Source organism: Bos indicus, chromosome 18 (assembly GCF_029378745.1).
Source record: "Bos indicus isolate NIAB-ARS_2022 breed Sahiwal x Tharparkar chromosome 18, NIAB-ARS_B.indTharparkar_mat_pri_1.0, whole genome shotgun sequence".
NCBI classification, from domain to species: Eukaryota; Metazoa; Chordata; class Mammalia; order Artiodactyla; family Bovidae; genus Bos; species Bos indicus.
Genome location: NC_091777.1, coordinates 44,389,637 through 44,413,515, shown reverse-complemented (window position 1 = coordinate 44,413,515; position 23,879 = coordinate 44,389,637). Strand labels below are relative to the sequence as shown.

Sequence of the window (23,879 nt, the reverse complement as noted above, 5' to 3'; positions counted from 1 at the left end):
GAGTCAGGAGTGAACCAGAGAATCCCACAGATGTTAATGCCAAGCCCAAATGGGCGATTTTATTTTTCTAGTGCTAACTTTGAAATGTAGCCAGTAGAATAATTATGAGTTTATTATAGTCAATTTATTATGCAGCATTTAGAACAACATGTTTTGTTGATTACTGCTACTGCCAGATTGCTGGCGGCATTTATAATCCATTGTTTTATTGAAATTGATCTGCCGAGCGCCTACTGTGTTCGGTAAATAATAAATCACTCTGTTATCCCAACATAAAAGTCACAGCACTTCATCGTAAGGTATGAAACCAAAATATGAGCCTGGTGTAGAATTTTTCCTGAACCTGAGTGTCTCTCTCAGCCGTGACTGTTCTCCAGGTGCCCGTCATGTGGTACGCTGTGGGTCTCAGTTCCTTGATGTCAGGCGAAAATGCCCCAGAGGTATTTAACATTTAGGAATGGGCTGTTTGGGGACCAGGAGCTGATCCAAGGCAGTCAGACTCTGCTGGAGAAGGTGGGGAGTGGATGCCAAAGGGCATCCCTCTCCCTCCAGCCCCAGATGTGTGGCGATGAGCACAGAAGGTCCCTGGTTCAAATGCCTGCTCCCTTCCCCCCAGCTGAGTGATCACCCCTCTGAGCCTCAGTTTCTCCATCTGTCTTTGTGGGTGAGAGCACCCAGCTCCGGGAGGACTCACTGATCATAAGGGTGAGCATGGAGCCTGTACAGGAGGCCTTGGTGGGATTGCTGCTACACACCAGAATTCCTAGAGCCAGCAGCGTGCCTGTGCCCCGAGGCCCGCCTCCCAGCAGTGCTTCCAGACAGAGACTGGAGGCAAGAGGCCCCAGCGGAGCACAAGATGGGCCGGTTTATTCACACAACTCTCGGGTCACGTGGTTGCCTGCTCTGTGTTTTCAGCCCCTAAACTGTCCTAAAGGCGTGTGCCGTGTGGGGCATGTAGCTGGCCAGGGCCGCATTCCACTCCTCTGTCCTTCCGATGCCAGGTGCTGCCTGGGAGCTGGGCCAGGAAATCGGGGCCTGTATGTTAGATGCGCTGGTTCTTACTCCATGTCAGACGCATCACCCAAGAGCTGAGAAGGGGATTTTGAGGACCACTCCCGACACCACACCAGCCCCACCCACCCCCGTTTATCTCAGCTGGATGATGCCAGGCTTGCTCTGCATGGATCCGAAGGTGTGGGGGGAGCAACGACTGGACTTTGATGCGGCCTCGGGTCCCCACGGGCCTCCCTCTTGGCTGGTTCAGAGGCGCACAGCCTCCTGTGGGGCTACCCGGGGCTTATCTGTCGCCTCTGAGAGCCCTTTTCCTGCTGTGGCCCTCAGGGCTCACCATGAACCCCATCACCAAGTCGCTGCCCTCCTAAGCCTTTAGTTGCTTTGTTTTTATTTTAAGGCAAAAGCAAGCAGACCTTCTAAAACACGGTCCCAGAAGTGTGGTGCACTTCTGATGAACACCCTTCCCAAGCTCACACGGGACCGTGTCTGAAGCCATCAGAAGCCTTCCTGGGTGGGCGCCCCGGAAGACCCCTCCCCACCAGATCAGCCCCGAGCCTGTGGCAGTGAGGTCATCGTCCTCACCGTGCTCAATCGTCCTTGGCTGTGGCCGAGGTCATCATCATCTGAGCCCTCAAGCACTGCCCCGTCCTCCCAGAACCCACCTGGGCTTTCCCTCCCAGAGTCTCCATGGCGGGTGGAGGCACCCAGGGCTAGTGCCCTGCGCACGGGCCAGGGAGTGCCACTGTCCCCAAGGAAGCCATGTACTCAGACTTGGACCCTATCTTGTGCTAGACTCCCTGCCTCCCCCTTGGCGCAGCAGGCACACCTCAGGGGGCAGAGGTGGGGAGGGTCCAGGGTCTGCCTCTACTGGGCTCTGATTTGAAAAACAGCTGAGACACCCCCTCCTCACCTGCCACTGCCTCCTCCTACCATTTGATTAGGAGGCAGGGTGTTGGTTCCTGGGGTAGGGAGCCCAGTGGCCGCCCTCAGAACCTTCTAGATGCCCCAGTCGAAGCATGCTCAGGCCTGGGTTGCCCAGCTGCAGGCAGGATGTGGCTGGTGGATGGCAAGCCGGACCTCCCAGCACTGGCCAGAAGAGGGCAGCGTTGTTTTAGGACATGCCAGCCGGCCAGGCTCATCTCTGCTGGCTGTGTGTGTTCTGTGTTCTGGGGCCTGGGAGCCGGAGGCCATCCTGGTTAGTTGGGGAGAGGCGTGTCCCAGCCCCACTCAGCAGCCACTCAGCATGCTGCTGCTGCTGCTAAGTCGCTTCAGTCGTGTCCAACTTTGTGCAACCCCATAGACGGGAGCCCACCAGGCTCCTCTGTCCCTGGGATTCTCCAGGCAAGAACACTGGAGTGGGTTGCCATTTCCTTCTTCAATGCATGAAAGTGAAAAGTGAAAGTGAAGTCGCTCAGTCGTGTCCGACTGTTAGCGACCCCATGGACTAGCCTACCAGGCTCCTGCGTCCCTGGGATTCTCCAGGCAAGAGTACCGGAGTGGGTTGCCATTGCTTTCTCCGACTCAGCATGCTAAGTTGCTTCAAATGTGTCTGACTCTTTGTGACCCCATGGACTGTATAGCCCACCAGGCCCCTCTGTCGGTGGGATTCTCCAGGCAAGAACACTGGAGTGGGTTGTCTGCCCTGCTCTCCAGTTAGTCCCCTGATCATTCCACAGGTTTGATGTGGACTAGACATCAGTTTAAACTGCTTGGGGAACTCCCCCCACCACCTGCCCCTCCATCACACCAAGCCTGGGGCTACAACCTGCATCTCCATCACGGACATCCACCCCCCCCCACACACACACAGGCTTTGGGGTGCCTGCTGCTCACTTGGGGCCCAAACAGTCCCCTTGGCATTTCTGGGGCTCCTCTGGCAGGAGTGGGAACAATTCTGCCTGTTCCTGGGGACCCCTTGGTCTGATATGTGTCTGGCATCTGTGTGCTGCTTCCTGGGGGCAGACAAGTCATGCCTGGGTCTCCTCCCCAGCTAGCAGAGGGGCCGCAATGAGGGGTCCCCAAGTCCTCCCTTGTCTTGGTGCCTGAAGCCTTGGTCAGCTTTAGAGAAAAAGTGTTCCCTCCAAGCCCAGCCCAGGGCACCACTCCCCCGACTTTGCTGTCTTCTTAGAGGACACTTCTGGAGAAGGAAATGGCAACCCACTCCAGTATTCTTGCCTGGAGAATCCCATGGACAGAGGAGCCTGGTGGGCTATACAGTCACCAGCCAGCCCCATCCTGAGGAGTTGATAGTCTTTGGGACATGCCCCAGTCCTGGGGGCAAGAGAACACTCTCAGAAGGGCATAGGCCCTGGTGAGCCATCTGTCCAGACCCGTGGCCGTGGCCTTCAGCCTGCCATCTGGGTTGAAGCAGCCTTTGCATTCTAACCCAGTACCACACAAGCAGATACACCCAGGCAGTAACCAAGCGCCCTCACCATGGGATCCGCCCCGTGCTGTCTGTTTCTGCTGCTGCCTCCGCATCCCACATGGTTGACGTCACAACCCACAGTGTGGAAGCCCCAGTCCGGTCAGCCGGGGTGCTCGCAGACACCATGGGACACTGCTTACCGAAAAGTGGAACGAAGCATGTGCTGTGCGCGTGACACCGACTCACTGCCTCCCCCAGCCCCGGGGAGGCCACTCGGCAGCAAGCCCCAGGGTCCCACCCACACACGGGGCCGGGGACCGCATTCTTCCTGGGGTCGTGGCCCACACTGGGCTCTGCATCTCCCCACATCCTCCGCAGAAAGGTGACAGCAGTTCCATCCAGACACCGGGAGGCCCGCAGCACGTGCCGACTCTTGGCTCTGGGCTCCTGGGGCTGGTTGCCTGGATGACTTCCTGTCTACCTGGGCCCCACAGGAGCAGCTGTCCCGTGGCTGGGATGGAGAGCAGGGATGCCCAGAAGGCAGTGGGAAGAGGTCGGCCTGGGGAGTCAGTCCCAGAGCTCCAAGTGGAGGCCTTCATCCCAGGGCTCGGCACCGCACGGAGGGTCTGGCTGGGAGCCAGTGGGTGACCTGTGGGCCTTGTGTGGCCACCACCAGTGGGAAAGTCACCAGTTCACCTTCCTCTCTGTCTCAGGCTGAGGTCTGGAGGGGAAGCAGGAGATTCCTGCAGCTCAGAAATCCCCCAGCCTGGTCCAGAACGCCGACTGGGGCGGGTGCACGTCGGGGTCTGAAATGGTGTGCTGCGGTGAATAGATGTACAAGTGAGTGCACATGCGTGGGCATGTGTGCACTGTGCCTGTCTGGGTGAGAGGTAGCCGAGAGCGAGGCCACAGCCCTGGGGAGTAAACCAGAGCTGCAGCCTGTGTACACAGTGACCTTGCCGTAAAGACCACAGAGTCCCCCCACCAAAACTCTTCCCAGGCCTCATATCAGAGGCGGAACCAGCTCGTAGGTCTTCTGCCTGCGGTGGGGCGGTGGGGCGGAGGGGATGGAGGGGACCTGAGGAGGGCCTGGGTGGGCTGATGGTGGCAGGTAGCCCGGGCCTGAAGTTGCCCGGGAGGAGCCAACGGAAGACAGAACCTCTCCTCCAAGCCAGTAATAGAACCAGATGAACACATGTGAGGAATGAGCCACCAGCATATTGCTTGGAGATGTGTAATACCTCCCCAGATGGCTTAGATTATCACACGCGTTCACTCGGCCAGAGATGGTAGGGTCCCCGGTGGGTGTCCCCAGGCAGATGGGAGGAGGGCTCCTCATGTTCTCTGTTGAGCCAAAGTATGAGCGAATTCTCCGTCATCAGCCTGCGTTCAGAGGACGGACGGAGTGGACACAGAGGAGCTGGGGGAGATGATTTATAAAAGCGATGGTTTTCATCCCTGGATTCCAGAATGACTTGAAATCTGAATAACTAATACATGTAGGAACTCTCCGAGGGAGATTTAAAAACAAAAAAAAGGCAGAGAAAGATGGGGAACTGAGAGTGCAAAAATAGACGTCAGCCCCGTGCCCGAGCATCGCTGGGCAGGATGGAGCTGGCTGGCTGGGTGTACACTTCCTTCTCCAGAAAGTGGATGATTTTAAAACAAAAAAATCCAGCCGAAGGTTTCTAGAAGCTGAACAATAAAGCCAGACTGGCTGGGGTGCTCACCCCCGCCTGCCGTGTTTTTGTTTTTGAGAACTTGGTCAGGAGTCATGCCTGCCCCGGGGAAGGGGCCTGTTTTCACTGCTCCGGATGACTCCAGCATTTGGTGTGCTCTTGTGGGCTTCCTGGCTATTGAAATAGTTTAATTTCTGTTTTCCTTTGAGTCCTGCACAGCCTCATAGCTCTTTCTGCCTGGGGGGTGCTGCTGCAGGTCTCTTTCTGATGTGGTGGCCCCCAGGAATCTGTGTCCCCACGCCCCTGGCTCTCTCCCATCTGCTCAGGCCATTCCTGGTCCTTCTGAATCAACAAACCACAGACCATTTTCCTTTGTTGCCTCCAAGGACCCCAAGTAAGAATGCTCTGCTCCCCGGGTGAAGTGGGGCCATGGCCCCACGCGGTTCCACTCCCAGGCCTGCCTGCGCGCCGGCCGCGGAGGACGCAAACCCGCAGCAGTGGTGGCAGCCACACGGTGAAAGTGGGACAACCCTGAGGCCCTTGAGGCCGAGTGCCGGAGCGAGCACAGGAGAGCCCATCTCCGGGCTCCCAGCTGCTGGCCCCAACTCGTGCCTTTGCCAGGCCAGTGTTCAGAGCCTCGGTTTCCCTGCAGTTTAAGGTTCTGATGTGCTCCGCCCTCCTGGCCAGCTGGTGGGAGGGGGAATGTGCCCCAGGGCACGAGTAAACCTGCAGACAGCTGTCACCCCAACCCCCTGGTGCAGCAGAGTGCCCTGGGGAGCAGATGCTAGGCGTGTCTGCTGGGGCCTCTCGCCCTTGGATCCTTGGCTCCCACACCCGGGCTGGGCGGGTCTCCTCTAGTGAGCCCCAAGTCCCACACACACACATTGGCCCACCCCAGGGTGGGTCCCCCAGAGTCTCTGACCTTGACCCAATCTGAAGTCCCTCTGCCGTCCTGGTGGGCTCTCCCCACCACCACCTGAGAATCACCTGAGTTGTTATCTGTTGACACTGTTTATGGTGTTTTGCAGTCGGAAAAAGACAGGAGATTAAAAAGTGCCCAACTGGGGACTTTGACTTTCAGCAGAGCGTCTTGAGATCCTGAGCATTCATGATTTTCCTTTAGAAACAATCCTGTTTCTGTGGATTCCCTATTGCTGCCATCAGGCCGCGTGGCCGACCCCCGGCTCCACCTGTAGGGCCAGTTGCTCGGGGTGGAGGTCCCCTGAGACAGGCACGCAGGCAGCTCCTGGAATGCAGGTTGAGCCGTCGTGTTTACCATTGAAATTTGAGGGTTTCAGGAAAATAATTTTATTTCTTTATTTTTGGCTGTGCTGGATCTTCATTGCTTTGAGGGCTTTTCTCGAGTTGTGACAAGCGGGGTCTACTCTCTAGGTGCTGTCCAAGGACTTCTCATTGCAGTGGCTTCTCTTGTTTCAGAGCATGGGCTCTAGGGCATACAGACTTAAGCAATTGCGACTCCTGGATTCTAGAGCACAGACTCAATAGTCGTGGCGCATGGGCTTAGCTGCTCCGAGGCATGTGGGATCTTCCCAGACCAGGGATCGAACCCGTGTCTCCTGCGATGGCAGGAAGACTCTTCTCCACTGAGCTATCAGGGAAGCCCAGCATTGGGGTTTGAGAGGCTCTTTGCATGGCAGGTGGGGCTCTGCCTCGGGGCTCCAATTTTCCACAGTGGCTGCAGACTGCCCCCCATGGGGCGGAGCCAGGCACAGAGAGGGCAGCGCCACCCACCTCCGCCCCTCCCGACTCCTGGTCCCTAGTTCCGAAGGTACTGCAGGGGCCTGGGCCTGAGGCTGAACTGTTGTCCCCCAGTCTGTTTTGTCACCATCAGCATCATGAGTTGACCCTGACCCCATTATGGTCCAGCCCTGGGCCTGCTGTTCAGTGTCCTGCTGGTGAGGGGACAGGACAGGGAGGCTGCTCATTCTGGGCACCCCACTACTGTCTGTGGGTGCCCTGGTGAGAGCCAAGCTTGGACCCAGCAACGCCTCCCTCATTTTGTCTTATCTCCGTGTGGAGGGTGTGTGAGGCAGGATTCTCACCTGCCCTTGACAGTAGGGCCAGGCGGCGAGGGTGTGGGAGCCCGGCTCCCCGCACTCCGGCCCAGGCCCACGGCTCGGGGCCCTGTCACGGGGTGTCCAGAGGGCAGCCCAGAGGCCCGGCCTCCTGACTCAGCAGCCTGCTGTCTGTCCCAGTGCCGCCCTGCCTCTGCTGGCAGGGGCTCCCGGCTCCCGCTTCTCCCTTCCTCCCACACTCTCCACGCCCGCCTCTGTGCCTCCTGGTCTCTGCTCTGTGACCCAGGGATGCTGGGGGCCAGGCAGCCCCCAAGTTGGGGACTTGCTGGCCAGGCCCTGGCAGAGCACACTGCCTCTCACCACCACCCAGCAAGGAGAGGACCATGCTCCTTGGACCAAGGGGACCTCAGAACTAGAGCAGGGCTGTTGGCTGGGTTTTCACTGGGGCCTTTGGGGCTATGAGAGCTGGGCGCTGCGCCTCAGCCCACATCTTCTGTTAGGCAGGTGCATCTGTCCTGAGGTCCCATCCAGCTCCCATGAGCATTGCCCTGTTGCTGCGGCTGTGCCCATGCTGGGTGCAGGGTGGCCCCTGAGGGGAGGTGGCGCTGTCAGAGTGCCTGTGTGGAGGCCAGGTGGCAGGTGGGGCCTGGGGATACCTCCACACCTCCCTCAGGGCGTCCACACAGCCAGGCATCCAGGGGCCTGGCCAGCGGGGGCCGTGAGGGTGTGGTGTGTGGGCAGCCACGTTCCCCCCAACCTTCCTGCTCTGGAGCGGGAGCCTTCCGGGGTGCCCCTGGGTCCTTTACTGCTTGCGCACCGTGAGGAGACAGCAGGATAGGAGGGCCCCACACTGCTGTCTGCACAGGCCGTGTTGCAAGAAGTCTCTGGTTCAGCGGCCTTAGGTGCTGGGCAGGACGGAAGCGTGGCTGAGAGGGCGCGGGTGCCCCCGGGTGTCCCACCGGCCTCATGCCCACTCTCCTGGCAGCGTGTTCGACATGGGCGGTGAATATTACTGTTTCGCTTCTGACATCACGTGCTCCTTCCCCGCCAACGGCAAGTTCACCCCAGACCAGAAGGCCATCTACGAGGCGGTGCTGCGGAGCTGCCGGGCCGTCATGAGCGCCATGAAGCCAGGTGAGGGCAGGGGCGGGGCCTGGGGGGAGGACCACCTGGCTTGGGGATGCCAGTGGCCAGGGGGCGGGGCACCTCTGAGAAGAAGGGCCGGCGCTTTGCAGTGACCTGACTCTGTCCCCACCTCTCACGCTCAGCCAGTAAGGCTCCAGATGCTAGCAGGCCCCCAGCGCCACTCCTGGGAAAGGGGGCTGGCCACTAAGCAGAGACAGGGCTGAGGGGGGTCGGGGAGCTCAGCCCGAGGCCACCCCCTGTCCCCTCCGACCTTCTCCTCCTGCACATCTCCCTGTCCACACTGGCCGCTGGGATGTCAGCATGTCCTCTGCCCTGTCGCACAGCAGCAGCTGCTCCAGCGAGAGCTTGGCAGTGTGGACACTCGCCTATGGTTGGGCGTGGAGCACCCTCACTTGGGGCTGCGACTGGGTGGGCAGGAGCTGAGTCTCTCTCCGGTGTGTGGGGAATGATGAGCAGAGGCTGTGGGGCCATCTGAGGACCTGGCCTGACAGGCCTTGAAGGCTGGACTCTGAGTTCATAGTGGAATCAGGGGGACTGTGGGGGTCAGATTTGTATTTCTCCATGGAACTTTTACAGTCAGTCCCCAACACACGAACCTTCAAGTCGTGAGCTCTCAGAGATGCCAGTGTGCGTGCACATGTCCAGCCACTCAGATCAGTTCACGTGTCTGGCATTGTCTATAAAAGTCAGGTACCTAAGCTAACTTGGTCGGACTTCACGAACACGTTGTCAGAACTGAAGTCATTCGTATGTAGGAAATTTACTGTATTTACAAAGGGAAAAAGAAGGAAAGATCCTGAGCCCCTAAACTGTAAAGGCCCCCGAGTGTGGCCCTTGAGGGCCCAGAATCTGACAGCTCAGCCTGGAACCCCTGCCGCCCCGTTTCCAGTTGTTGCTGGCCGGGTGCTGCTTGTGAGGGTTTGTCAGCGGCTGCCGCCTTCAGAGGAGGCAAACTGTGAGCGGGGCTTTCCGGATGCCCCCGTCCAGTGCTGGGGAGCCAGGGAGGGGTGACGGGCCCGCACTCTCACTTGTCCGGCGGGAACAAAGCCTGGTGATCAGATGAGTCCAAAGATGAGGAACTCAGATACACCCGAAAAAGGAGACAAGGAAGGAAACCTGAAAGCTCAGCTCGGGACAGGTGACCGCATCCGCAGGACTGGCCTGGTATAGCAGCTGCAGAAGAAAACAGCATCTTGCGCTGTTTAAAAAGCAGCAGTTCTCTCTAGGTAGGGGTTAGTATGGACACTTCCAGGGCGGACTGTTGCATAAGGACAGAGGAGTGCAGAAGGTGGGGAATTCACAAAAGGTGATAAAGAAGAGGGCGAGGGGAGTGAGAACATGGATTCACAAGTGCTTGTAAATCCACGGGGGGGAGGGGCAGGAAGGGAGCCAGACAGACAGACTGGGTGGGGCACGGCGGGGAGGAAGGGTGCTCACCGGGAGCCTTTTATACTTTCTGACCTTTAAACCCCGGTACATGGCACCTGTTACCTGTAAAACTCCACCTGTGTGGAGCCATCACCCCGAGTAAGGGGCACCATCTCCTCCTCCCCTGATATCCTTGCATTACCCCAGGGAGAGAAGGAGTAGAAGGTTCTGTTCAGCTTTGAACATTGGTTGTTTAAGTGATAAGCGTTTTACTTGCTGCAAAAGGTTTGGGCTGGTGAGAGTGCATGGAGGTGCACGGCCCCAAGACCCTGGTGCGCCCACAGCCCATGGCAGATCCCTCCAGGAGCATAAAGGGACCTGCATGGACCCGAGCCTGGCTCCAGGCTGTGCTACAGAGGGTGGAAGGCTGCTGCTACACTCCACACTGGAGACTGGGGCAGGCAGTGAGGCTGAGGCATGGCAGTGGTTGTGGGCAAGGTTGGCGGGATGTTGAGCAGGTCGGGATTTGGAAGGACAGTGTCTCTCCTGGGGCTCTTTGCTTACCTAGGAGCTCCAGGCTTCACACTCCTGGCCCTGCTTAGACCCATCCTTGTGCTGGGACAGGGCGGGGGAGACACCACCCACCCACAGGCAAACCTGCTGGGTCCTGGGCAGGATCTATGTGGCACCTCCCCAGCTGGTGTCCTGGCCGACTCAGTCGACCAACAAAGCCACCCCACTTCTGCTCAGAAAGTGGCCAAGTCCACAGGCCAATCCCCAGGGCCTGTGGGGATTGCACTGAAAAGGGTCTGGTGCATGGTCCCAGCACCAGGGTCCTATGGGACTGCCTGGCCATGTGACTTTGGGGGCGGTTACAAGGCTTCAGGCCCCGCCAGGCCAGACTCAGCCGAGATGGTCCCTGGGGACTGTGAGGCAGGCCTCCCCCGGCACACAGCAGGGCACAGGCCTGGCCTGCACTGGGGGCCTCGAGGTTCCTGTGGCAGGGGGGATGGAGCAGAGCCCCCAGCGAGCCCCCCACCCCACAGTTCAAGACTGTGACACACTGTTCCCTGGGGGGCATGCCAGGAAGGCCTGGCAGGCCAGGGGTCCTGTGCTCACAGAGCTGCCCTCAGAGTGGGGTAGGTCACCTCCCCATAGTAGCACAAAGGCCGTGGCCAGGTCAGCCCCGTGCCCGGTCCTAGCGGAAATGCCCCTGGTTTGTGGGCTTGGCTCCTGGGCCAAGACAAACACCCTCAGAGACTGTGTGACTGCTTCCTGCGCCTTCCAGGGATGAGTGAATGGAGACAGCCAGGGTCACAGCAAGATGCCCAGAGGAGAGGCAGGGGCCAGTGCTTAGGCACACAGGGGTCCCAGGGTACAGCTCCGGGACTGAGGGAGGCAGGCCAGGGGTCAGCGGCGGTGGGGGGAGTGTCCCACCCTGCCACTCAGACGCAGCCTGGGAAGGAGGGCTGAGCTCGCTCAGAGGCTGCACGAGAGAGCAGCAGAGCCAGCCAGGCAGTGGTGGCACCTGGGGGAAACACCACCCTCACCAGCCCCGTGGTGAGGTGGGGGGTGGATGCAGCGGCCACGTGCCGGCTTCTGGCCCATGCAAGCAAATCTCTCCAAAGCTTCCACATCAGGGCAGGCGCCCATCCTGGGCCGGCCACCTGTTCCACGGGCTCCCATGGGCTTGCTGATGGGACACCCAGCCCCCATGAGAGGAGGAGGTGCTGTGGGCACGGCGGGGACCAGAGCCAGTGTCTGAGCTGGCCGCCGGACAGGGCAAGGCTGTTCATTCTGCAGACTCTGGTCAGGGTCCCTTTGCCAGCTTTGCCTCCCTCCCTGGTGGGGGCAGGGGCTGCAGTGTCTGGACTCCCCTGAGGCCTCGCCTTAGAGATGGTGCAGGACACAGAGGCCCAGCAGGCAGAGATGGTGGGACAGCATGCCGTGCAGACCAGGGGCGCCCTAGGGCAGAAACCAGCACAGCCAGGACTGTGCTTGGTGAAGGCCCTGTGTCCCCCTCTGGCCTGAGAGAGGCCCCTCTGCTGGCCAAAGGGCAGTGGGTGAGTTCCCGCCCTCCCTGGCCTCTCTGCCAGGGTTTGGGGTGGGGGACCACACGGGGACCGCGTGGGGCGGTCATGCTTAACTCAGCATCGTGGCGCTGGCTGCCCAGGCGCGTGCTGCCCCTGCCCTTCTGCAGGGTGAGTGGGTCCCACGAGGTCTTGGCAGCAGGCAGCGCTGTGTGGCGGGGTGGGCTGGAAGCCCTCCGCCCCGCGCCAGTGTGGCCTGCCAGATGCTTCCCTGCAGCCCACGGGGCCTGCCCTGGGACCCCGGCCCTGAGCCTTCCCTCCTGCACCCCCAGGGCCTGGCGCGCGGTCATCCCCCGAGGGCCATTGTCTTCGGATGAAGTGAGCTCTTTGTCTGGATGGGCTGTGAGGATGTAGCTCAAGGGGCTCTCCGCTGCCTTCCCGGCTCGGCTCCGGGCCTCAGAGCCCCCAGGGCTGTCACACTCTGGGCAGGAGGCCTCAAAGCCATGATGGATGCTGCTGAGGCTCCCAGGAGCCAGGCCAGGCAGCACGCCCAGCAGGCTCCCGGCCCATCAGGGGAAGGTGTGGTCCGATGGGGCCAGGTGGGCACAAAGACCAGTCGGTGACTTGAGGCTGCTTGGGATACGTAGTGGGGCCTAGGCACCAGGACTCAGGTCCCTCTGACCCAAAAGGCAGGTGGTACAATGCAAAATGCAGATGCTGCCTTGCTACCCTGGGCCTGAGTGCACAGAGGAGTGGGGTTGGGGGCACACGTGAATCCTGGGTCCATCAAGTCATAGCACTGGCTGCGAGAGAGCCACAGGGAGGCTGGGGCTCCCGGTCAGGCCATGTGGTTGTCAGACTTGGAGCAGGGCATTGGCCCCGCCTTCTCAGGTTTCAGAGACCATTCCGTGCCTAGCTCGGGCAGCAGAGGAAGAGGCAATCGGGGAGGGCTTCCTGGAGAAAGCCTCGACACAGAGGTCCACGGGAGGCAGGGGAGTGAGACTGGGAAGATGAGGTGTCCCAGCCGAGAGAACGGCAGGTGGAAGGCACAGGGGCACCTCAGGAGTGGGTGGGGGTGAAGCTGGAGAGGGAAGCCAGGCCAAGGAGCTTGGGGCTCAGTTCTCGGGGTGGGAACTGGCCTGGTCTGACCCGTGCTCCAAAGAGATGGCCTGGTGTCCCAGCCGTGTACAGGAGGCAGCGGGGGTGAGGAGTGGGGAGGAGACCGGCAGGGGTCCAGGAGAGGTGGGGGCCCATGGAGGCGTCGGGGTCAGGAGAGGTTTTGGGAAGAGAGGATGAGATTCGGTGCTTGCTGGTGGTGGGAGGGCAGGCAGGGCAGATGACCCGGTCTCTGCAGTGTGATCCCTGTGCAGTATCCCTAGTGTGAGTAGGCTCGGGGGAACCCCAATCCTCCTGGCCAGGCCTGTGGGCTCAGAGGTGCCCACGGGCTGCAGAGGCCAAGGAGCTGGGGCGTTGGGGCCTTAGGCGGGCAGGGAGACCCTCTGGCCTATGCCCACCCCTGCAGCCTAGCCCAAGGACAGTAACCTCCACTCATTTCAGGGGCCCCTGCCCTGGCCGTGGGTGTCGTAACCACCATCCGGGCCAGACACTGGGGCCAAGTTGCTGGAGGTTTAATCACTGTCACAACCCTAACCACACACAGGCAGAAACTCCCACTCCCGGCCAAGAGAGCCGTGTGCACGGCCTTCCCCAAGGGCGCGCAGGCGAGGAAGACTAGAGGCGCCGCGGGGACCGCCGGGGCCTGCACGTCCGGCCCCCACGAGGGGCCGCGAGGACAGGAGGGGAGCCGAGCTGCCAGCGCGGAGCTTGATTTATACCTGATTCCCCCCGCTGCCTGGGCCCAGCCGAGACCGCAGCCCTGCGCTGTGGAAGGTAGCCAGGTTTGAAGTCAGCCTGCTTCCCGGGCCTCTCACTTGGCGACCCGAAAAGGCCCTGCCCAAGAGAGATGGAGCCGCCCTGGGGCATCGGCCCTTCCCGGGTCCCGGGGGCCAGGCCGAGTGATGGGAGCGGAGTTCGCAGGGTTACTTGGGGGCTTACTCTTAGGCCCTGGGCAGGGGCGGGCCTTAGGAAAGAGCGTGCTGCACGCCCACCCCTGGACCAGCACCCGCTCTGCCAGGCTGTGGTGTGCCCTGGAGAGGCAGCCGCCCTCCTGGTGGAGAGACCCTAGAAGCAAGTGAGCATACTGTGCCCGGAACAAGGTGCAGATTGGCTGGGACAGCAGAGTGATTGTGATGGGGGAGGTCACTCCAGGAGGGGCTGATGTGTACGCTGAGACCTCGAGCAGGAGGGTCACAGGCCAGCCGGCTCTGGAAAGGGTCTGCCGTGCAAGGACCTCAGTGTGCTTCTAAAGCAGGGGTCCCTGGCCCGAGGAGGGCAAGGTGGGTGAGTCGATCTTAGGAAAAGAGCGGTGGCCGAGGCTGGGAAGGCTTGGCTTCTGCCCTAGGGACGCAATGATCATAAAGGGTCGAACCTACGGTCTGACTGGCCACAAGTGATGGGTGAATAGTGGCAGTTTTGGGAGCTTAGTGAGCCGGTCCCGAGTAGATGCCAGAGCCTCTACAGCCAGCTTCTGCAGCCAGTGTCGTGGCTTTTTGACAAAGGAAGCGTCTGAGGCTCCCGGAGGTGAAGGCCTGCCTAGGCCACACAGCATGTGAGCGGCCTAGCTGGGACCTGGTTATCCAGGTCTCTATTTCAGGATGCCAAACCATCAGAGAAAAGCTCCCCACGCTGGCTCCACCCCAAGGAGTGCAGACCCAGCCACCCATGGCGACGTGGTCGTAACCTGGTCTGGACTCCAGACCTCAGGATGCCACACCCACTTCATGGGCCGGGGCAGATAGAACAGGGCTGGACTCTAAGGAGGCTGTGTATCTGGACAAGACTGGGCTTCCTCCACCCTTGGCCTCCCTGTGTCTTGTGCCGGGGACTAGCCACTGCCTGGTGATCGGGGTGCAGCACCACCAGCTCAGACCCTGGGTCCTGGGGGTTCAGGAGGTTGGATCAGCCCCAGGCCTCTAGCCAGCTCGAGACCCCAAACATGGGCCCACCGTCTCTGGCAGGGTAGGGGGACACCTGGGGGACTGGTGCCCAGCAAGTGTCTGAAAAGGGAGGGCCTGTGTCTCATCTCCCTCTACCCCTTGGGCCCATCATCTGCTCCCTGTCAGCCCCAGAGGCTCAGATCCTGGTGGCCAACCCCTCACCAGTGCAGTCCAGCAAGGCCCCTTGGGGTGTGGAATCCTAGTGCTCCCCTCTTGGAGCCGAGATCATCGGGGCATGGCTGAGCAGCCCCTTGGGAGCCAGGGTAACGCCCCACATGGAGGGGCCACAGGGCCCAGCCCTGGCCACCCTCTCTGGGTGCAGGTCCCACCCTGTCCTCCTGGCTTTGTTCGTCCCAGGGCCGCTGGCCTTGGCTGGCACATGGCCTGCCCCCAGCTCCACCCTCGTAAGGTGGGGCAGGGAGCATTGCCAGCCTAGGTTCTTGTGCTCAGTTTGAGCACCCGGTGCCGTTGCTCTGTGGAGGCCCAGTGGGCAAGGCGGCCGCGCCCCAGTGACAGTGAGGCTCCTGGAGGCTGCTTCCTGAGGGCCTGAGGCTCCAGCCCTTCAGGGCCTCCCTGGGGGCCAGGCGGCTCCGAAGAGCCTGCAGTCCTCAGAACTCGGTGCCTGGGGACGCTCTCCATGGTGACCTTTGCCCCAGAAACATGGGGCCGGGATGAGTTTGATTAGAGCCCAGAGTTTGGACATCTGGGCAACCACAGAGATGCTCACCTGGTGCTGGTAGCCACAGGGCCACAGACCCCTGCCGGTTTGCCGGTGAGGCTGTGGCAGCTGCACCTTCACCCCAGAAACCTTTGCTCCCCACAGCAGCTCCAAGGATGATTCAGCCCCCCATGTGGGGGTGTGCAAGGACGCCCCTCCCCCACCCCCACCTGAGCCTCCGTCTGGGGCTCACCGAGGCTGCCCCGCATCAGCTCTTGGGGGCACGTGCTTTTCTCCTCCTGATGCCAAAGATTTTACTGGGCTCCCAGGGACGGCGGAGCCTGGTGGGCTGCTGCCTCTGGGGTCGCACAGAGTCGGACACGACTGAAGCAACTTAGCAGCAGCAGCAGCCTGGCCCTGGGAGCAGACACCACGGGAGCTGGGCCCCTGCGGGTGACCGTGGGTGAGAGGAGCCTAGCCCCTAGGGCACAGTGGAGAGAGAGGAGGGGTCTCAAGTCCAGAGCTGTGCTAAGAGAGCCCTGCCGGGGGGCAGCCTGGGCCACATCGGTCTTGCCCCTCGCCTCAGGCTCCCTGGCCTCAGCCAGTGCAAGGGCTCCCTGTGTCCCCCGCAACCTTGCCCTGGGAAGCTCTGGCCAAGCTGCCAGAGGCCACAGCTTATTGCAGCCTCCTTCTGAGCCCCAGGTGTCTGGTGGCCCGACATGCACCGCCTGGCCGACCGCATCCACTTGGAGGAGCTGACCCGCATCGGCCTCCTGACCGGCAGCGTGGACGCCATGGTCCAGGTCCACCTGGGAGCCGTGTTCATGCCTCACGGGCTCGGCCACCTGCTGGGCCTCGACGTGCACGACGTGGGAGGCTACCCTGAGGTCAGTGTGGGCGCGTCGGCCCCAGCGGCCTGCCTGTGGGCTGAAGCTGGGCCTGGCCCTCCCAGGGTGGGGTGGGGCTCCGGGACATTGCCGCAGTGTAGGGGGACAGGCAGGATGAGAAGGACTGGGCTCTTGGCAAGGCCTGCTGCCCCTCCTCCCCCTTCACTCAGGGGTTGATCCTGACCCAGGTCACTGCCCCGATCCCCCCCACACCCAAGGGCCCTGGTCCTTACATGAGGGCGTCTCCCCTGGTGGCCACCTCCACAGAACCTGGCGGGCAATGGGTGTGCTCTGCACAGGGCCTGGGGCCGCACGCTGGGGGCAGCACCTGCCTTGAAAGTGTGCAGTGCACGGGGTCCCCAGAGGGCCATGGGAGCCCCGAAGCTGGGTCTCAGTGATGGGCTGGCAGTGCACCCGTCATGTCCTGCCTCTGGCTTCATTCATCAGGTGTGATGAGGCTCCTCAGGCTGGTGGCCAGTCCATCCTGAGACGAGCTGAGCCCAGCGCCCCTTGCAAGTCCTGCCCCACCCTCTCCTGGTACAGCTTCTGTCCCCCTAGATGCCTGGGCCAACAGGGCCCCCATGGCCTCCTCGTCTCCAGGAGGCATGCTCGGCGGGACAGGGAGGCTTGTGTGGGCATCTCCAGGCCAGGCTTTCCCCTCCCCCTCCTACTGACCAAGCCTCGAAAGGACCACCCAGACAAAGCTTGAGGCTTCAGGAGGCTCTGCTGGGCAGGTGGCTGCAGCCTCCACAGGCCTCTGGGTGGGGGTGAGCTGGCCCTGCTGTCTGGCCGGGTGCCTGAAGCACAGTGGGGTGGATTATGCAATCGGTGCACGCCCTGGGGCCCACCAGCCAGTTAGCCAAGATGGCTTGGCCCCTTAGCTGCAGGGTATTTTGAAAGCTCTAAGAACGATTTTTTGGGGGGGAGAAATTGCTCAAGAGAAGCATTATTATTCAATTATTTTTTCCTCAAGTGTAAACAGTTAAATTTGGAGAAACAAAATCAGTTTTAATTTCCTAATTTCTGTCCATCACACTGTGCGCAGGGAGCCAAGAGCAGAGCCTTCCAGACATTGTTAACTAAGGTTCGTTATTCATTAGTCGCCAAAGCGCTTTTTTTCACCAGAGAAAATTGGCAGCAAACTGTTTTCATCTTTTCCAGTAAGCGGTCCTTTGTGCTCACGGAGTCTATTCTTCTGACAGATAAACATTGTGGAAAAAATATGGCTTTTCCTATAAAAGTCATTTGTTTTATTTCAGGCCTACAGACACATCTGGGTCTCCTCTGCCTGGAGCCCAGTGCAGTGGAGGCCCCGTCAAGCCCTGAGCCCAAGCGGAAGCCGGCGTGGACCCGGCGTGGGCAGGGTCCTCCCACTCCCAACAAGGCTGAAGTCCCCAGGCCTGAGGGGCTTGGCCTCTCCCCTTCATGGGGTCTTCTCCCAACTCAGCCCCGCCTCCATCCTCCCAGCCCTGATCTGGCTGTCCTTGGTGAGGCCTATAGGGCAGACTCCTGGGAGCAAGTGTTCTGCGATCCCTTCCATTCACCCCTCACCTCCAGTCTGACCAGTGGTCCTGAAATCTGGAGAGAAGGCCGTCTGTACAAGTTTGAGCAAACCCCTCACCCTTGGCGCAGTTCCACAGCCACCAAGGAGATCAGGGAGGTGAGACCTCGTCAGCTCTCTGCCTCCTCCAGGCCCCTGACTTTGACAGCCTTGGAAAGAAAGGGTTGGCTCTTGGGGGCAGCATGAAGGGAAGGGAGGAGAGGGGCTGCCCAGGGGGCAGACGCAGGCTTCAGATAGCAGGAGATAGGCGCCTGCTACCCAACCCCCAGCGCCTCTCGCCTGAGCACAGGGACCCTCATCCCAGACTGTGCCCTCCTGCGCCCCCTGCCCTCCTGCCCAGACCCTCCAGGCACATAGTACTGTGGGGTCAGGTACTGCACCAGACGGGCGACTGTGCCCAGGGGTCACAGGGCCTTGGTGTCCCCTCATCACCTCCATCCCAGCCTGGCTCACACCTGGTCAGGGTGGCCGTGCACACAGTGCCCCGCTGTCCCCGCCCTCGTGGAATCACGGTCACAGCCTTCCCTGCTGTGCCCAGCCATGGATGGAGGCTGAGCCAGCCCGTTTCTGGTTACCTTACATGAACCACTAATTGAAGTCTGATGTTCTTGGCCCCCAAACAGTCAGAAATGACAGTTCCATCTCCAGCAGCTGGGCTTCCAGCGTAGAGCCACGAGCGGGGCAGGGCAAGCTCAGAGGCCGACCAGAAATCATGCCTACTGCCCGCTTGCTTCCAGGACTTGGGGAAGGCAGGGAGATTTCTGCAAGTGTCCTAGCTGCCACCTGCCCCGTTGGCCACGCCCCTGTGAGCGCTGGGGGAGAGCTGAGAGCCAGTCCCACGGCCCAGCGGAGGCCCAGCACATGGGCGTGGTGTGGAGCTGCCCCGTGTGCTCCTCGCGGCCCACACCCCCAGGCCATGCACACGGGCTGAGTGCATCTGTGTACACACGAGCCAGGGCCGGTGTCCTGCTGACAGCACCTGTCCCTCTTCCTGGAAAGCCACGCGGAAAACCTGGGCCTCGGCTTGTAGGGAGCCAGGCCCAGCACTTCAGGGCTGGTTTCCACTCTGCCTGGAAACCAGCTGCCTGGAAGAAAGCTGCAGCCTGGGAGGCCCTGCAGCCTCCTAAGAGCTTTTTTGGCTTCACAGGTTTGGCTTCAACTGCTCCCCTGGCGGGGAGAGGGCCTGGGTGGGGCAGCCGGACCCTCAGCCAGCCCCCTGGGTCAGCAGGGGCAGCATGCCTTGGGTGTGTGCACAAGTGTCCGTGGGGCACAGTTCTAGGGGTGACAAGGAGCAGGAACACGAGAAATCTGGGGGAGCGTGCAGAGAGCAGAGGGCTTTATCTGAAGGACCGTGGACGGCCCAGCAAGTCCGAGTCTGGGCTGGAGACCCCCAAGGTCACAGAGCCTCCTGTGGCTCCAGGGGGACCCAAGGGGCCAGAGCCAGGCCCCACGTGTAGATGCCTGCACGGACAGGGGCGGGTGTCCTGCACGCTCGCCCGTTTCCATCTGTCTCCCGCTGAGGTGGTGGCCCTGGCCTGGGGCTGCACCCTCCTGGGTCCCCGCTCACTGCCCTCTCCCCTCCCCCCGCCCCCCACCCACCTACCCAGGGCGTGGATCGGATTGATGAGCCCGGCCTGCAGCGCCTGCGCACGGCCCGGCACCTGGAGCCGCGCATGGTGCTCACCGTGGAGCCGGGCATCTACTTCATCGACCACCTCCTGGACGAGGCCCTGGCCGACCCGACCCGCTCCTGCTTCTTTAACCGCGAGGTCCTGCAGCGCTTCCGTGGTTTTGGTGGGGTGAGTGCTGATTGCTCCCAGAACGCCCCCTTCCCTTCCCCCGACACCTGTCACCTCTTTGTCCTCCAGGACAGGAGGCACAATCTTGACTCTCCTCACTTGAGAGACACCTGGCCCACCCTTTCTCATGGTCTGTCACCGGCCCTCAACACAAGTGACACAGATTCCTACAAAACCCCTGCCCGCTCCAGGGACTGCCACCCATCTAGCAGGGGGCAAGCCAGGGTAGGCGGGTGGAGGAGCATATGTCCTGTGGGAGGCTCCTTCTGCCCAGCAGCTGCCCACAGCGGCCTTGAGGCCAGCACCCCATCCTGGGCCATGCTGCCCACTCCACAGAAAGGGCTCTTCCCACTCAGCCTGGAGCTGTCGGGCGTGATGCTCAAACCAAGCGCGCCAGAGCAGCTCAGAGATAACGAGTGTCCATCCTTCTGACCAGGTCCGGATTGAGGAGGACGTTGTGGTGACTGACACTGGCATGGAGCTGCTGACCTGCGTGCCCCGCACGGTGGAGGAGGTAGAAGCGTGCATGGCGGGCCAGGACAAGGCCTTTGCTCCCTTCTCTGGCCCCAAGTAGAGCCACGGGTGTGCCCCGGGGTAGGGGGCTGGGCCCCAGCCTGGCAAGTTGCCTCGTGAAGGGAGGCCTGCTGATCAGCCCCAGTGGTGCTCAGAAATCACACGTGACATCATCAACCTTTGATCATACCCAATATGCTGTTTCCCTGGAGAAACTTTCTTACTACTCTTCTGTGGGATCACACCCTTCATCTAAATGTCTTTACTTTGCTTGAATGTCAGTGGCTTTTTGAATGCTAATTTTTAATTATCGCATTATTTTCAATAATCCGGTTCTCTTTACTAGCAACTAAATGTGTATTTTGCTGTCATTTGTATTCTGCTCAGGATGTTTTCTCTCAAAATCAATACACAGAATGGAATTTGCAATAAAAGATTTCCTAAAATGGACCTTTGTGCCCATACCCGCCCCCCCCATTCTTTTTTCCCTTTGCAGATGAATACACGCTTAGACCTGGGAAGTGACCCTGCAGAGCCCTCTGGGGGCCCGAATGTGTAGATGGGGTTGTCTTGCCTCTGCACAGGTGCAAAGGAGGACCGTAGCGTAAGAAGCCTTTTTGATATGGGTGGCATAGTGGTAAAGAATCCACCTGCCAATGCAGGGGACGCAGATGCGGGTCCAACCCCGGGGTTGGGAAGATCCTCCAGAGAAGGGAACGGCAACCCACTCTGGTATTCTTGCTGGAAAATCCCATGGACAGAGGAGCCCGGTGGAATACAGCCCATGGGGTCACAGTCGTGACTGAACACGCACACATGCACTGCCTCAAAGCTGGATTCCCGAAGTGGCCAGAACTGTGTAGCACTTAAAGCACAGTTACCTGAGAACCTGAGACTTGTAGACTCCTTGTCCTTGGTCTCCTTTTCATGTGAGGTATGCTAGTAAAGCCAGCATCTGTTTGAGACACTACCGTGTCAGGCAGCACCATGGCAAAGGTGAGCTCTCTCGTTCCTTCCACGTTTGCCGAGTCCATTTGTCTCCCATGAGTGGAAGCCCACTGGCTGAGCTCCACTTTGAGGCACTGGAGCCACCCGGGCCATCTGGCTCAGTCCCTGCCAGTGGCCAGACACCTGGCCTTCCTCTGCTTGCCCAGCCTTCCCACGGTCCCCCAGACCCACCCCCACTCTGCAGCCAGCTTCTAGAATCCTGCACACCATCCCAGGCTTGTCTCTGCGCATCTGGGAGTTTCTGAGCCAAGATGAAGGGCAGGTGAGAAGGACAGATGTCACAGATGAAACCTTGACAGGATGGGGGAAACCATAGCCCAAGCCAGAGACTGTTTTTAAGTTATTGAAGAGAGGAGTACAAACTGATTCCTTCTATGCCAATAATAAGAAAGTGCTTGTGATGTGGCCTCATTAAAATAAAGCAGTATTCGTTTCAAATCACTATTTTTATAAGTTATAAGATTTGTAACATCCAGTTTTTAAGGTTTCCTGCTGACAAGCAGATTATGATTATTCATGATATTGAGCATTTTGAGTAATGGCTGTCTTTCTGAGGGTCAGTTTGAGTTTGCCAAATCGTTCTCACCCCCAGCTGTACCTGCAAGCCACATTCTAAGCACAGGGTTTCAAGTTCCCCCCACCCCCAGGATAAAACCAGTTAAAATTAGGTTGGAACTCTTAAGTGGACATTTTAGTTGTGTTAACTGAAAAATACATCTTTCTCCTTCCTCCCCTTTAGATGTTTTAATACCAAACCTGCCCATTTCACATAACGTTTGCTCTGATTATCAAGCAAGTCAATAAAAAAGTTCAAGGAGAAATCTCAGTAACTAACTGCTCTTCGTCCCAGAGGGACAATGGGGACAGAAATGGACCTTGGACCCAGGTGGGCGAGTCAAAGGGCATTCTTTGCAGTAGGACTCAGGAACACAGTAGTCACCTACTTCGCCCCACGTTTCAGAGGCTGCGTTCAAGTCCTAAGTCTCCAGGTTTTGCAGAAATTTGTACAGCTTCAGAAATTCATTAGAGACTGTTCCACAAAGCCATACAGTGCCAAAAAGCCTTTCCAAAATCCAGGAAAAGTCTAGGTATTCATTCAAGAAATGAGTATCTCCTATACACCAATGTTGGCATAAAAACAAGACCTCAGCTCTCAGAGCCTGGAGTCTCAGAGACTTCTCCTTAAACATGCACAAATAGATTGTCTCAAATGCTGAAAAGTGCCAAGAAGGAAAGTAGAACAAGATTGACTTTGCCTAGAAAGCCAGGGGCCTCAGATAGAAGAAGGGTAGGAAGTGAGAAGTAAGAGGGATGAAGCCACTGCAGAGCTGTGCTAAGGCGGCCGGCCCTGGGGTAGAGTGCTGAGAAAAGCCCTGTCGTCAAAGCAAAGTGATGCGATGATGCAGGAGAGTTGGGGCAGGGTGGTGGTAAAGGCAGCAGGAGCAGACCCACATCCCAGGGAGGCTGGGTTTCACCGAGTGTACTGGGGAACCACGAAGATCTGGAAAGTGTGGAAGATTCCGGGGAGACCAAAGCCAGGCCAGAGAGGGTGATGTCTCCTGCAGAAGGTGGGGCAGGGGAGGTGAGGCCGGGGAAGTCCGGAGACTCAGGAGGCAGAGCTGAAAGGTGGCGATGTACAAAGGCATCTGGTCCAATAGCTGCTTCCCAGGAAGCAAGTCTTGGGTAAATGGGCTGCCAACAAGTGTGATGTGTGACGCCTAACAACTCCATTCTCTTCCAAGCCCTGTTCTCTGGACACCCCTGCATACCCTTCAAGTCTGGAGTGCTGGGAGGAGCGGGGACTTTGCAGTAAAAGGGTATTCAGGGTTGCTGTTCTTCCTAGAACGTGTAAAAGGCACATGCGCTCTTCACTCCCAGACAGCCACTGAGCAGTAGGTCTAAAGTGCTTTTATTGAAATAGGGCTGGCACCCTCACAACCATCTTGATACAGAATTTCCTGACAAGTTGTTGGATGCTAACTTACAACTAATTCATAAAAATGAAATGGGACGTACTACCCACAGAAATCATTACTGCACTACAGTTTTCATTAAGATGCAGTAAGTAGAAATCTATTTCCCAAGACATGAAAATAACTGAAGGATCATAGAAGACAAGGATCTAGATGGTGTCTTCCCTTGAAACACTCAGATCAGCTTTTCTCAGGCTTGTATTTATGAACTCCTTTTTACAGACACTCAGATGAAGACAGTGCATGTACTATACACTGTACTGTGAGGGGAGAGGCTTGACTTTGATGTCCCATCGACCTCAAAGCCCAAGAACTGATTTCGTACCCTGAAGGTGGAGGCTGCACTCTGAGACACTGGGTGTCCAAGCAGCATGCGTGTTTCTGCTCCCTCTGTTCTGGTATATACTCTTACATTAGGTGACAGAGAACGTAACAGAAGAGGCACTCTAAATTCAGAGACAACTGTGTTCCCGTCATTAAGGGAAGCCTAGACGTGGTTGCTGAACAGTAAAAACTCCTGCCTGCCAATGCAGGAGATCCAAGAGACATGGGTTTGAGCCTTGGGTCAGGAAGATCCCCCGCAGAAGGAAATGGTAATCCACTCTAGTATTCTTGCCTGGAAAATCCCATGGACAGTGCCTGGAGGGCTACAGTCCATGGAGTTGCGAAGAGTTGGACACAACTGAGCACAGCAGAGACGGGACAAAAGCGCCTCTGCGTGCCCCCACACCCGCCTCACCCCTGCCTTGGGCTGAGCACATAGAGGCTGCAGGCATCCATCTG

General features: G+C 59.1%; 1 protein-coding gene across 2 annotated transcripts in view; it reads left to right on the top strand.

Moving 5' to 3' along the window:
* PEPD (peptidase D) overlaps nucleotides 1-20,565 on the top strand; it is a 119,254-nt gene extending 98,689 nt beyond the window's left edge. For both annotated transcript variants that reach the window (XM_070770917.1, XM_019978985.2), the window contains 4 exons: nucleotides 8,083-8,231; nucleotides 16,058-16,242; nucleotides 19,411-19,602; nucleotides 20,039-20,565. In XM_070770917.1, coding sequence (XP_070627018.1) covers nucleotides 8,083-8,231; nucleotides 16,058-16,242; nucleotides 19,411-19,602; nucleotides 20,039-20,176 — 664 coding nt within the window. In that variant the 3' untranslated portion in view covers nucleotides 20,177-20,565. The remainder of the gene's footprint in view (nucleotides 1-8,082; nucleotides 8,232-16,057; nucleotides 16,243-19,410; nucleotides 19,603-20,038) is intronic.
* Nucleotides 20,566-23,879: the final 3,314 nt, after the last annotated feature.